Source organism: Aedes albopictus, chromosome 3 (genome assembly GCF_035046485.1).
Source record: "Aedes albopictus strain Foshan chromosome 3, AalbF5, whole genome shotgun sequence".
In the NCBI taxonomy this organism is placed as follows: Eukaryota; Metazoa; Arthropoda; class Insecta; order Diptera; family Culicidae; genus Aedes; species Aedes albopictus.
The window spans coordinates 337,178,653-337,193,829 of record NC_085138.1 but is presented as its reverse complement, the minus strand read 5'-3'; the positions used below and the strand labels follow the sequence as shown (position 1 = coordinate 337,193,829).

The following is a 15,177-nucleotide window of genomic DNA, read 5'->3' as shown; positions in this document are numbered from 1 at the left end:
GCCTGGAAAATTATCTGTACAAATCCCTGGAGCAATTCCTGGCAGAATCTCTGCAGGAATTCCTGGAGGAATCCCTGGAAGGAACTCCTGAAGAAATTCCTGCAAGGATTTCTGAAGGAATCCCTGGAGGAATTTGTGATGGAATATTTGAAGGATTTCTTTAATTTTCCTGAATGAATACCTAGAGCAATCCCTAAAAGAAATCATGGAGAAATCTCTGATTGAATTCCAGAAAGAATTCCAGGAGAAATTTCTGAAGAAATTTCTTGAAGAATTTCTGGAGGATTTCCTAGTAAAATACCTGGAGGAATCCCTGGAATAATTCCTGGATAAATTATTAGAGGAATCCCTGAAGCAATTCCTGGAGGTATCCCCAGAGGAATGCCTGGAAGAATTCTTGGATAAATTCCTGAAGCAGTTCCAGGAGAAATCTCTGGAAGAATTACTGGAGGAATTCCTGGGAGAAACCCTGACACAATTCCTGGAAGAATCTCAGCCGGAATTCCTGAAGGAATGCTTTGAGGAATGCCTGGTGGATTTTTTGGAGGAATTCCTGAAGCAATTCTTGGAGGAATTCCTGGAGGAGTCCTTGGAGGCATTCCTGGATAAAATCCTGCAGGATTTCCTGGAGAAACACCTGGAGGAATGCTTCATGGAATACCTAGAGGAACACTACTGGAAGAATTACCGGAAGTATTACCGAAGAAATTCCTGGAGGAAACACTGACACAATTCCTGGAAGAATCTCAGGCGGAATTCCTGAAGAAATGCTTGGAGGAATGCCTGGTGGATTCCTGAAGCAATTCTTGGAGGAATTCCTGGATGAAATCCTGCAGGATTTCCTGGAGAAATTCCTGGAGGAATGCTTCGTGGAATGCGTAGAGGAACACCTGGAGGAATATCTGGAGGAATATTAGGAGGAATTCCTGGAGAAATCCCTGAAGCAATTTATCCAGGAATCTCTGGAGGCATCCCTGGAGGAAATCCTGAAGGAATTCTCAAGTAAACTCTAGAAGGAACTCCTGAAGGATTTGCTGGTGAAAACTCTGGAGGAATTCCTGGATGAATTTATAGTGGAATCTCTGCAGGAATTCATGGATAAATTCCCGGAGGAATGCCTGGAGAAATCCTTGAAACAATTATTGGACGAATTCCTGGCGAAATCCTTAGAGGAATTCCTGGAGAAATCTCTAGAGGGATTCCTGGAGGAATCTTTAGAGAAAACCCTGGAGGAATCTCTAGAAGAATTCCTGGAGGAACCCTGGAGGAATTTCTGGAGTAATTTCTGGAGGAGCCCCTGGAGGAATTGGAAGTATCCCATGAGGATTTTCTGAAGAAATCCTAAGAGAAAGTACTGAAGCAATCGCTGAAGGATTTCTTTGAAAAATCTTGAATGAAACCTAACAAGAGTTCGTGGGGAAACTTCTATAGGCATCCCTGTAGCAATTCCGAAAGGAATCCCGGAAGCAATCCCATGAGGTATTCCTAAGGAAATTCCTTAACAATTCCTGTAGAACCCAAAGAATAGTTCCTGGAAGAATCCCAAAAAAAGTACCAAGTGAATCCCTGGAGGAAGTCTTGAAAACATACCTGAAAAAAAAATAGGAGGAATTCCGGAAGCATTCCCATGAGGGATTTCTTAAGAAATCTGAGGAGAGCTTTCTAAAAGAATTCCTTGGCGAATTTCTAATGGAATCCATGTTCTGAAAGTATTTCTAGATGAAATTCCTCCCCAGGTACTTCTAAAAATATTCCATCTGGAACAATCTCTCGCGGAATTCTTGAAAGAATATATGGAAAAATCTCTGAAGGAATACTTGCAGAAATATCTATGGGGAAACTTCTTTGAGAATCGTTGGAGAAAATCCTGAAGAAATCCTCGAAGAAAAAACTGAAACAATCACTGAATAAACCTATAAAGTTATTCCAGGAGAAATTCCCGGATGAATTTGTGGTAAAATCCTTAGAAAAATACTTGAAGGAATCTCGATTCATGATGAAGCCACGGTAGAAAACTATGGGAAAATTCCTGGAGGAATTCTTTGATGCATCCTTGCAGAAGTATCTATAAAAATTTCTGAAAGAAAAACTGTGGGGAATTCCTGAAGTATTTCTTGGAATAAGCGCTGGAACACTCACTCTCGGAACCCCGCAAGACGTCCATGGAGGTATTAACGAAGGAGAAACTCGTTGAGCTATTCGTGAAGAAATTTTTGGAGAAGTTCTTGAAGAAATACCTGGAAGAATTTCAGAAGTTTTCCTTAAGGAATTCATAAAAAAATCCCAGGTTTTTGCTCTAAACGTTTGTTTTAATTGAATACTAGTAAAAATTCATTTATTTTAAGATACTACACTCTATAGCAGCATATGGCAGCATATGGTGCTGCAAAGTCCTTCTCTTTTCCTACCGCAACCGGTTCAAAATATTGTTTTTGTATAAAAATTGTAAAAAAATCACAAAATATAGCCATTCAACCAAGCTTGTTATTTCGTAAAATTGTATGATAAGATTGAAGGGGTGCTTATAGAGAAATACTTGACAAAATTTCTTGTGTGTTCCGTCTGTACTAGCATCCAGCGACTGAATATGAAATGCCTTTCCACTGACTGGAAGCTACACCTAAAATGGCAGCCCCATCACCGTTGATAGGAAACCATAGGCCAACAACTTACTGTCCCCGAATCATTTAAAAATAAACTACCGAGCTTACTGGTTGTAATAATTACAACTGACCTGATATAAAACTCCTGCATATTCGTAAGTTTTTCCCACATACGAAACACATAAGAATCACTCACCATCTGATAGAACTTCGTACGCTTCTGAGATCTCCTTGAACCGCTTGTTGGATTCATCTGCATTGTCTGGATTCTTATCCGGGTGCCATCGTAGCGCCAGTTTTTTGTATCTAAAAGCAAGAATAAATTGGTCACCAAAGTTGTTCGGCGATCCGTCTTGGGTAAGCTTGGTTTTTTCTAGCAGATTACTCACGCTTTTTTGATTTCTGCTTCGGTGGCGGTCCGGGAAACTTCCAACACTTTGTAATAGTCTACCATTTTGAATGTGTGTCTAGCTGTGAGTGTTGTTGTTTAATCGCGAAAATTAATTTCCTATGGCTATTTCCGCCTAGTTGAGAAGCTTCTTTCACCTCTTCCGCCCCCTCTCTCTCTCACAGTGATGGAGGACGAACTACTACGTACTACTAGTATAAATATCAACACAGGGTTTTGTTTTGCCTAAACGAGATCAATCATTGTGATTTTGCTTGCGACTTTGCGCTGTGTCAGCAAACGGCAGCACTTTGTTAGAGGGTGCCCGATTTCTCTCTCTGGTGGGATTCACTGGGAATAATTTGTCGTCTGTTGGAGCCGGATTTTTTTTATTGTTTTCTATTTGGCGAGCTCAAAATCTGAAATGAGAGGAACAACAGAAAAAAATGACATTAGTTTATGATTGGACACATGCTACTTTGATGCTTGCAATAGATTTGCGTAAATTTTGATGAAAAGGAGATGAAAAATTAACTTTATGCAATTCAGTATCATAATTTATATTTTATATAACTCATTTTGGTATCATAATGGCCAATTTTTCCGAACTGGTACATTATGCAACTGAAATGAGTTGCATAATGAAAAATAGTTGTATAATGTTCATAATGCAACTCATTTGAGTTGCATTATGAATATTATGCAACTCAAATGGGTTGCATTATGAAAAAATCATTGCATAAAATTTTGTATGGAACTCGTTGCAAAACTCGATTTTTTCAGCACTCTTCGTATTTATCCAACTCGGCAAGCCTCGTTGGATAAATGTACGACTCGTGCTGAAAAAATCAACTTTTTGCAACTCGTTACATAAATAACTATTAACATTCATTTATATTTTCCAGATACATGATTATAACGAAGTTCTTTTCACAGTACACAGTAATCAAGACGATGCGATTTAAAACACATCCGATCAATTTGTTTGATTCGCTAACGACATGGACTTGATCGGCTCATATAACCACTAGCGTGGGACACAAAAAGACATTTTACTCCTGTACACTTTTTGAGTTCCATTTTGGTCCCATATAAACTGAGCAAAATTTCAGCTCGATCGGAGAAACTATATTTTAGCGCCAGCCGTTTTAAGTTTTCATACGATTTACTATGGGGAAAATCACTTTTTCATAGAAAAATCGCCACAGGTTGCCCCTTAACCCCTAAAAATATCTCGATGAATGATTTCTGTTCGAAATTTTATGAGGAACAAACCTTCTGAAGACCGCAAAGCGATCTAACGCATGTGGATAAAGTTATTGACTGAAAACCGAATGGCATGCCAAAGCTGTTTAACATGTAAGGAATAACAATAAATAATAATGTCTCGTAATTTTATCGATCGGCTGAGGCTTAATAACTTTTTTCACGAATGTCGCATCGCTTTGCGGTCTTCGGAGGTCTGATTCCTCGTAAAGTTATCCACAAAAATCATTCAACGACTTATTTTTAGGGATCAATGGGTGACCTCAAGCGATTTTTCTTTGAAGAAGTAAATTTTCCCCATAGTAAATATGTATGAAAAACTAAGAATAGCGAGCGCTAAACTATACTTTCTTCGATCGATCTGAAATTTTGCACAGTTGATAGGGGACCAAAATGGAACTCAAAAAGTATACAGGAGTTGGAGTTTTTCCATTTTTTATATTTTCCTATATAAACCGTGTACCAGGCTAATAGCCACAGCTGTGTGGTCACTCAGCATGATGATGACAGGTTCGATTCCCGGTCGGCCTAGGAACTATTTGAAAAGGAAATTTCTTAGTCTTCCTTGGGGATAAAGTATCTTCGTGCCTGACACACGATACACATGCAAAATCGTCATTTGTAGAGGAAGCTCTCAGTTAATAACTGTGGAAATACTCATAGCATACTAAGCTGAAAATCAGGTTTTTCCCCCAGTTGGGAGTTACGCCGAGAAGAAGTAGAATAAGAAGAAGGCGAATGTAATCGACAGATCTCGTGAAATGATAGCAGGTTTGTACCATCACCTGAAGTGCGAAGCAGCAATAGTCATACTGAATGCACCAACATCAAAGCACATATTTGCTGGTAGGCGGAATTGAACGCTACATGACAAGCTCTGGCAGCAGTGTTATGAAAAAAAATAGTTGCTGTGCCCTTTAGAACACTAAACGCCCTGATTTGGACGTCACACTAGGAAGACAAAGAAGGAATAACATAAATCATAATGTTCTGTTGAAAATTCCATGAGATTGTCCCAAGAATGCTTCTAAAAACTTTTCCACAAAGGAGTTCTTTCATCTAGATTTCATTCAGATGATTCTAGCGTTCTTTTCAGTATTTTTTTTTCAGAGATTCAATCGACAAATTTCTCCTACAATTCTTTCCACAATATAGAATTACATTCAGAGATCCCTAAGTGAAGTTCAGCAAAGACTGCAATAGAAACGCCATTAGGGACATCACATTTCAATCGTCATGGAATTCGGTTCAACGAATAAGTGTTTCAGAGAAAAGGAAACTCGTTCAAAGATGTCTCCATGAGTTTTTCTAAAAATTCTAAAGGAATCATCTTTTTTAGTTTTGATGAAAAATCTTTCAAAAAATAAATCAGAAAATAAAGAGATCAAGGGAGCTTGATTGACCACTAGCTTGATCCGACCGACCTTTAACCGACGAGACAACTGATTGGGAATAACATATGTTTTCAGTGTGTATTTAATGGCAAAAATGGCGTCATTATGCTAGCTAATAAGAGAAAAAGAGAGGAAATGCTAATGTAATCGCTTGTCAACAGCAGATCGTACTTTCATACAACTTTGTTTGAGCAAGGTCATGTGGATATCGAATTGTTTGTGGAATGATTGTTTGGCAGTGGTTCACATAAGTGTGTGGATTGCCTTTTAGTAGCTTTAAGATTGGTGGCCTGTTCAGATTACTGGGAAGATGATGACGCAAAGTTTACAGCCACCCGATTTCTAGGGCATAGAGGTTGAAATTGCAACCAGAACCTTCTGCATAAGAGTCAGATGTTACAGACTTCCATCAAGCCCGTCTAACGAAATAATTGGAACCTCCATTAAGGCAATCAGTCGGGGTGCACAAATATTTTTTTTTACTTAAATAAATTTATTACTCAAATGAGATCAGTTCGTTACCCATGTATTTCCGGATTGCCAATGAGTTAAAGGAGAGAGTGAGTGATTAGTCTCTGGGTGCTTTCAGAAGCGTTTCTAAGGGGCTTCAGAAGATTTCAGAGAGGTTCTCGGGAGCTTCAGGGAGTTTCAAGAGGCTTCAGAGGGCTGCAGAGCGATCTCAAAGGGACTCCACATATTTTCTGTATAGCTTCAGGGAGTTTCAATGTTTTTTTGGGTTTCAAATGTGTTTTAGGGGGTTTCAGAGGGGTTTAAGGGACTTCACAGACAATCAGGTGAGCTTCAGGAGTGTATCAGGCGAGTTTCACAGGCGTTTCAATGTGAGGCGTTTCAAAGCAAGGCGTTTCTGGGCGTTTCACGGGGGCTTCATAGGCTCTCAGGCGAGATTTAGGCTATTTCAGAGGTCTTTCAAGGCGTTTCAGAGGGATTTCCAGTTTTATGGGCATTCCCGAGCCCCCACATCCCTCATTCTCCATAAACTTTTCTTAACTCGAACTCCTCTCGCCGAGTTTTTCCTGTAATGCAACCTTATTCTTAATTTTAAGTACTCCAACTGCTCTGAATACTATCCCATGCCGTTTAGGTAAAGTAATCTTAATGGAGGGATTTTTTTTCACATGTACTACAACATTCAAGCTGTATTTGAGTTTACATCATGAAGTCTACAGGTATAATGGTTACATTTTACATCGTACAAAACTGCCATGTAACCTTTCGTATCTATTCGAGTCTTCTGGGTGTTCAGCAAATATTATTAAATCAGTTGGAATATTCTAGAGGCCATCCAAACTACAATTAAATTTAAGACATATAATATACAGCGGCTAGAGTTTTTTGTTTGGTTATGCATATAGAGACTCTATATAGAGCTATGTCATATGAACATCAATGCTTAGTGGTGCTCATAGAATATCAACAGCGACTATTTATGAGATACTTTCAAGATATTCACCATTATGCAAACTGCTTTGTAATTCAAAACATGGGATCTATAGGCGCAACAATTTGTTTTTTCTATATTTCCATTTTTATTTTGTATTGCTTGAATTTAGACTTTGGCTGAAAAACTGTTATAAAATTAGTCATATGTTTCATAAATGAAGCAAGTATCAGTGAAGTATTAGGGTAAATCATCAAAACTCTTGCAGGAAACTAGAAAAGGGTTCCTAGATAGATGCTGGAAAAAGATCTCGAAAGAAATCTTGGAAGCAGATTCAGAAGAACTTCCCGGAATAAGTTCCACGAGAAACCCCTGAAAGAGTTTTAAAAGGAATCCCGAAAGAAGTTTCTGAAGAAACTCACGAAGGGTTTCCTGAAAAATACCAGAAGCAACTTCTGACCGAAACCCAGTAAAAAAAATCCTAGAGAAATCCCTGATGGTCGATGGAGATCCCGAAAAAAAAAATCTTGAAGTGATTCCAGGAGTAACTCCCGAATGAATCCCGGAAGGAGCTCCTGGAAAACTTTGGCAGAAGTTTCTGAAGGAATCATCTCCCCGAGAGAACTCCTGGAGGAATCCCGAAAGAAATCCCGAGTAAAATTGTTGGAATTCCCAGGAATAACTTCTAGAAGTCGAATAACTTCTGAAGATACTTCAAAAGAAACTATAGGGAGAATTTCAGATGCAATTGCTGGAGGATGAAAGAATCTAGAAATGCCTACATTCTTTAAGAAATCCCAGACAAAAAAAAAACTCTGGAAGAATTTCGGGAGTACTTCCTGTAGGAATCCTGGCAAGAGCTCTTGAAGGGATCACAGACTGAATCTTTTTAGGAATCTCATCAGGAATTCTTTTGGTATTTCACATAAAACTTTTAAAGGAGTCCTGTAACAAATTTGTGAAGAAACCCCAAAGGATTTTTAGGAGGAATCCAGGATGGAATTCCTGTGAAATCCCAAAAGGGGTACCACCACCGTGCTGTCATCAAGTCATAAATCAGCACACTTTCCCACGTTCGCGAATCCCATATTTTGAATGAGGGCACTGCATGAAATTCTCTCCTTCTGTTTCACTCTTGGAGAAATTTTGTAAACAACTGGACCAAAAAACGTCAGAATCCCATCAAAACAATGCAGTGCCCTATTACACCGTATCAAGTACCATTTGAGGCGAAATTGATTACTTTTCAATAAAATCAGATGCAATGCATATGATTCCCAACAAATATTCTTAAAACATGTACGAAGTGGACGTTAATCAAGTTCCGTAAACGAAATTCTTACGAGAAACTACTACATTTTGTAAAAAATGTTCAAACGGCTTAATTTGAAAACTTTGATCAACCAATGACATAACATCCTAAGATTGAAAATTTCTTGAACAAACTAAGTTTGTTGATGCTGAATCTTAACCCGGGAGCGGTCGCGTCGTGTACTAAGTACACGCACTATGAAAAATGCACACATGAGGTAGCTGCAGGTAGTCAAAGACGCAACTGCTCGAGGGTTAATAAGTGTTTCAAATTCTTACAACTGGTGTATTTTGTATGTTACAAATAAAATAAAGTTTAGTAAGCTACAAAATGACACACATTAAACGCCTAAAGGTAGGTAATTTGTTTAAAAAACGTCTTATTTCTGCAAAAATATGCTATTTTTATATAAAACTGATATGTGAACATCAATTTCAACTGAAAGATATATTCAATAAGCCTACCGTGAATGAATTCAAAGTGTTTTGTGGGTCATCTGATATACAAAGCGATGATTGGGAGGCGATTCTTTGAACATTTTTTTTAGCGAGACACATCCAAAATCGATATTTTATGTGAAATCTGACACAATTGAGCTTGAGCTTGATTGACCGCCTGAGGATGCTACTCCAGTATCGCAAGACTAGCTACACTCATTCAAGGAATTAATGAGACACCGTTCGTTTGATAACTGAGTTTGATATCATTTAGGTTGAATTAAGAGCCAACACAACAAAAATGATAACTCAAATTTACTTCTCGAATATCAACATGGTAAGAAGTTAAGTTATCATTGAGTTCTAGTTGATAACTAATTGTGTTATATAATATTTTGTTTAACATTGCATTTAGTTATCAACATGAAAAATAGAGCTGATTGATAACAGGTTTTGTTATCAATTAGTTATCATTCAGAGCTATTTTATCGACGAAAATGGTAAAAATCTACTTTGCCGACATCGTCAGCAATTGAAAAAAGTTTCTTATAATTCACAACACATGTTTTCAATTCAACTATTGCGCCCAGCGGGTCTCGAACCCTGATTGAGTGATTGGCGGTCGCAGCCGATAGCCCCTATACCAACGGGACTCAGTAAGAGTGAGAGTAATTGAAAGCAACGCTTTCGTATTACAGTCAGGTTTTTTACGCGGTTTCCATACAAAAAAAAATTCATCGTCTTATTTTTGCATGATTCGTCGAGAAATGGTGAGACTTTTTTTACGCGGTTTTTTGGATTTTGAACTGATTTTTTTCCCCCGCGTAAAAAACCCTGACTGTATGTTCGCATTGAAGGTGGAAAGCGGAATCTATTTTTAGATTCGAGTTGCATCAGACTCTCAGTTTGGGGAAAGCTTTGAAATATGCGTTTGGAAACTGATAACATATCTTGTTATCATTTACTATTTTTAAGTTATCGCGATAGATCAAAATTATTGATAACTAAATCTGTTATCATCCGGTTATCATTAATTGCAAAAGATGATAACAAAGTAACAAAAAGATAACACCGATAACACAGTTTATTATCAAAGGGATATCACTTTGTTATCCGCCTTTGCTCGGGTTGGCAAACTGTTAAAATTTCAGCTTTACAGAACATTCCGCTCCTCAGATATGTGTTTGTGAAGCATCAGAACCCGACTCTGGATAATCGAGTCTGACCTGTATTTTAAGTTACTATCGCATATATGTACGACGGAGGAACACTTTTTATCGCATATAATGTTGTTTTTTGAACATATTGCGACGTATTTGATCAAGTCGTATAAAAATACAAATCAACTTTTTAAGGTATGATTACATCGCATTAAACGATATTCTAATAAGTATTCTACTGCGAACTAATCCCCCTAAGCGTACAAGCGAACTCACAAAGTGATAAATGAGCTTGCACAATTATGTACTGTGACGATTCTACGACTTCACTTGCTACCTTGTCTGATTATGATCAAATAAATGTATATGTACACTAACAAAACTCTTACCTGTGACAGTCATGGAAATGCAGAGGAAATCTTGGTCTTTAGTAGCATAGCACGCCATACCCACATTCTTTTTCTTCTCCGATGACCATAAAAGTGTGGCCACTGGCCAGAGTCGTAATTGAATTGATAAAGTACAAAATTCAAAGAAATACATTGCGGATGGAAGATCCAAGCTTCGTTTGTTGGTTTCCTGTGCAATTTCGGTTAGTCTGGTCAATCACGGAACGGAGTATAAACTACAAATTATACGTTCATTAATGCTATTGCTCATTGAAAAGCACAGATTACCTATTTTTGTGTAATCTAAAGATGAATCATTGATGGCGGTGACTTGAAAATCGAGGACCATTGGAAACTACTTTCACTAAAGGAAAACATAAATCGGTTTGGTCATTGATTGGTCAGCAGATAATAAACGTGAATTGATCTGAACAAACTTAGAACTGTTACTTGCTCTCGCACACGTATAGCTACGATACCGAAAACCTGATATACGACTATCATCATCCAGAGACCCGGTTCTTGACCCCAGATGTCGATTTGTGTACCAATCGTTCCACCCATTACCCGGAGAAATCGCTTGCAAAGCTCATTCTGTCCTCCCTCACTGGCACTGGTTGACTTCGCTGCTGGTAGTTCATCCGCGCCCGACGTACGTACAAGGCAATCGTGACTCATCAGCTGGGTTTTGTTGTGGCACTATACTCACTAATCGTGGGTGATTTCCACGTAATTCGAAAACTTCACGCTCGAATAAACCACCTCATCGCGCGGCCGGATCGAGTTTCTTTCCCCCAACTCACTATACGCCAAGTGGAACAATATCGTTTTGTGCGGGTAGTCCTACGCGCACCGCGCGTGGACTACAAATCGACGCAAATCCCATCAGCATCACCATCATCATCTGATGGTAGATTGGACCCGACAAGATGTAGACTTTACTCCTATGCTTCTTTATGACTTAATATCACCAGTAAACTAAACAACTTGTTGCTGTCGCAGCAGATTGAAACAAACAGACGTTCTGTTTCGGATCCGATCTCGTAAATCTCCTACTAGGTCAACCTTGAAGAACAGCGGTATGTTGCAGCTCCTTCGACAGGCGAGTGCTGCTTGCAAGGCAGCAGCCGTACAGATGCACAGAATAGCACGAATTTTGAAGCTCACCTTGAAGAACGCACCACTACGACATACGATCTCGATTCCACTAGCTGCGCTACTAAGTGTGTGATGTGCGAATCCGTTGAACGTTAAACTGAGTGATTGAATTTTTCAAATGATCTGCTGAACCGGCTTCTAGCTATTCCCCAGCACTATACACGATTATGGCAGTGGATGGTGATACGATTAAACGGGAAGACACACGCGCAGCAAAACAAAACAAATCTATGGCACTACGGTACACATGGGCGCGAGAATGATTAGCAGCGGTGCTTGGTAGCGGTTCCGAAACTCAACTGACATCGTCGGAACGGAAAAAAGTGACGGAAGACTACCTCTTACACTACGACGACAACACTCCGCCGCACACAGAGCCTACAGTCAGTCAGTCAGTCAGACAGTGTACGAGTAGAATACGGAGGATCAATCTTCGTCGTGGTCTGAGTCTGAATTCATACACAAATCGTGGTGTGTGAACGAATCAACATGTGGCTTGTGGTATTACCGACTGCTGCTATACAACACCACCACCGAAAGGGGCGGGTATCAGCCGCCGGACAGCCGGTAAGAATCATGAATCTACCTGACGACTTGCACACCTGCGAGGATGTGTGTATCGGCCAACGTCCAACGGATGTTTACATGGAACGGCGTATGGCAGTGGGTAGATTATTTTTTCAACAAGAAGAAAATTCTAGTAGATTCCATAAAGATTCCTTTTTTGCTCAAATGAAATCTACCATTTCACAAACAGTTATTTTTGTTGTATTGATGATAATTTATTTTCCTTAATCATAATCATCAATCATAATCATCAATCATAATCACAGTCGTACAGCGTATACAACGATACTTTCCGACTCCATGTACAGTAGTCCCAAATAAAATGAAACAGGTTTCAATATCATGGGGTGTTCTAGGTCCTCCAAACTATTATGGACGGCAGTGCTTCAAATCTGTAACAGAAAAAAATATTTATTTTCGTAAAGAAAAACGGCATTGCACAACCTTCCAGGAATCACAAATTTCTTGGAATCTCAGAGATCGCTCCCAGACATTGTCAAGATGTCCTAGGTCATCCAAACTACCTTGGAATTCAAAATTACAATTCTACGTTTGTTGCATTAGCCATTTTTGATACACTCAGCAACGTAACCTCATGAATGATATTCGCTGAAATAGACCAGTCACTGGCGTAGCACCGGGGGGGTTAAAAAGAGCCAAAATTTGTGGAACAAATTTTCAGTATAAAGCGCTTTGCGACGAAAAAATTTTTCGGCTGCGCCGCTATTTCCAAACTGCGAATACAATTGCTCATTACTGTTTACAAAATGTAAGTGTCAAATAAAAAAAGGATCATTGACCGTTGAAAACCCCTCCCAGAGACAATTTCTGGCTACGCCACTGAGACCAATAGATACTGTTAGATGCTTAGGTTATTCTAGGTCATCCAAACTGTCCCCGATTTCTGTTCTTCTACAGCCGTTACAGTAGCTGTTTTCGCTATTATCTGTAACATTACATAACCGACTATAACATAGCGCAACATTTGTTTTTGTCTCAGAAGCGAACTTATGTGTATCTGACAGATGTAGGGTCGCTGAATCCGAATCCGGGCTCTGATTGCTCCAGCATGTCACAATTTTGAACTATACAACAATATAAAGGTCAAAATTTTTGACTGCAAGCCATTAAGCATGGAAATTATTTTTTAAAGCAATCAATGGGTAAATTGGTCAAGTTAACATCTAAATTAACGGTTTATGCAAAATTTCTCGTTTTACCAAATCAAAAATGGTAATTCTAAGCTTTTTATGTTATTTTATTTTATATTCATCAATAATTCTGGAGCTCGATTTGAATAGGTCGTATGTGCTTTTGTCGATATAAAATTCGATCAGTTTATTTTAGTCATTGTAGCAATATGGCAGATATTTTGCAAACTTTTAATGATGGAACAGAAAGCCTGTTTTGTGAGGATTCTGCTCAATTTCAACGGTTTTCGCTATAATAAGCGAATCCAACTGATCGAATTTTTAATCGACAAAAGCACATACGGCCTATTCAAATCGAGCTCCAGAATTATTAATTCGTGTTTTTCGAAGATATTCAATTACAGTTAGAGCGGTTTTCCCGTGACTTTCTTGATGGACTGATCAAGCCGTACAAGTTTTTCATAAATACTGAAGTTTTTTTACGCGTTTTTTTTTTACTGCGGTTAAGGAGGGGTCCGAGAGGCGGATTTCAGAGGCATTTCAAAGGATATTCGGCAAGTTTCAGAGACGTTACAGAGGCGTTATATAGGCGATTTTTGGGAGTTTCTGAGGGTTTCAGGTGCGTTTCATGGAGTCCGAGGGGGTTCTAGGGGGATTTCTGTGGTATTTCATAAGTTTCAGAGGATTATCTGCGAGTTTCAGTGATGTTACAGAGGCGATTCCGGGGGTTTCGGAGAGTCTCAGGTACATCACAGGGGATCATACGGGATTTCAGAAAGTTCTGGACGATTTTCAGTGGGTTTCGACTTGGAACACCCCTAAAACCCACCTGAAACACCTGGGAACCCCCTCAAACGCCTATGAAACAGCTCTAAAATGTCATGTACCGTCGTGCGGGGCTTCTTTTTACACTTTTTCAAGGTTTTTCAACTTAATGACATTATAACTCCCAGAGTTGTGAATGGATTTCCACATTTTTTACACATAATAATCGTGAGTATGTGTGTAGGATGTTTGCAAAATTTGAACTAAATCCATCAATAAACAAAAAAGTTGTTCATGCACCAATCAGACAATATAGAACCGGATAGGGGCTACTTTGGACATGTTTAATAAGCCTGTCCAGCCTTTCAAGAATGTTCTCTGATTCTCAAGTCCACCCCCATATTTTGATTGGCATCCTAAAAGAAGTAACTGGTCAAAATTTCAGCGAAATCCATTGAAATTAGGAGGTGCATCAAATCAATTTTGTGTTTTTCGACTATTTTTGAACATCAAAAAATCATAACTACACTAAAACTTGTCAAAACTTTATTCTTTCGGCAGAAATTGAAAGCTATACTTGTTTGCTACAACTTCTCCGAACAACGTATGCCAATAAAATTGAAGGAAACATGTGTAATTATCACATTTAAAAAGTTGATTTTTTGATAGATTTCGTTTTGGAACACCCTAATATACGTAATAAGTTGGATTTTTCAAAACGGCATCATATTCTCCAATGTTTTTTTGTTATTTGCTTCTTTGACACCAATGCTGTAGGAGTTGAGCAAAAATTACTAAAATTCGTGAAAGCCAAATGTGGCCTAAAAACTAGCTTTTCGGGGGCAATCACGCTGTGGCGCGAAATTGTACCGAAAGTAGTAGCTTTGCTTCCTTGTAGTAGCCTCATATTTCAAAAGTAGCCCCGCACGACGGACGGTAACTAAAAGCCCACCTGTAACATAAAAAACCCTGAAGCCCCCTAAATCCCCCTAAAACGCATCTGAAACCTCTCTGAAACGTCCTGTAATCCTTTGAAACGCCCAGAAAGCCCACCTGAAGCATCTTGAAACCTTCTGAAGCCCCGTGAAACGCATTGTGGCATTAGTCATTTATGCTGCACTGAGTAACGTTGTTTACTCAGCCGTGTTTATTGAAACCGTACACGAAAAATGCGTAGAAAAAGACGCA

General features: G+C 38.9%; 1 protein-coding gene across 4 annotated transcripts in view; it reads right to left on the bottom strand.

Annotated features, from left to right (window-relative positions):
- LOC109397407 (dnaJ homolog subfamily B member 6) overlaps positions 1 to 15,177 on the bottom strand; it is a 391,375-nt gene that overhangs the window by 17,464 nt on the left and 358,734 nt on the right. For 2 of the 4 annotated variants that reach the window (XM_062843038.1, XM_062843040.1), the window contains exons 4-5: positions 2,993 to 3,410; positions 2,800 to 2,909 (exon numbers count right to left, since the gene is read on the bottom strand). In XM_062843038.1, the coding sequence (XP_062699022.1) occupies positions 2,800 to 2,909; positions 2,993 to 3,057 (175 nt within the window). In that variant the 5' untranslated portion in view covers positions 3,058 to 3,410. Of the gene's footprint in view, positions 1 to 2,799; positions 2,910 to 2,992; positions 3,411 to 11,515; positions 11,889 to 15,177 lie in introns of those variants that run through there. The other 2 variants (XM_062843039.1, XM_062843041.1) reach the window with 2 other exon arrangements.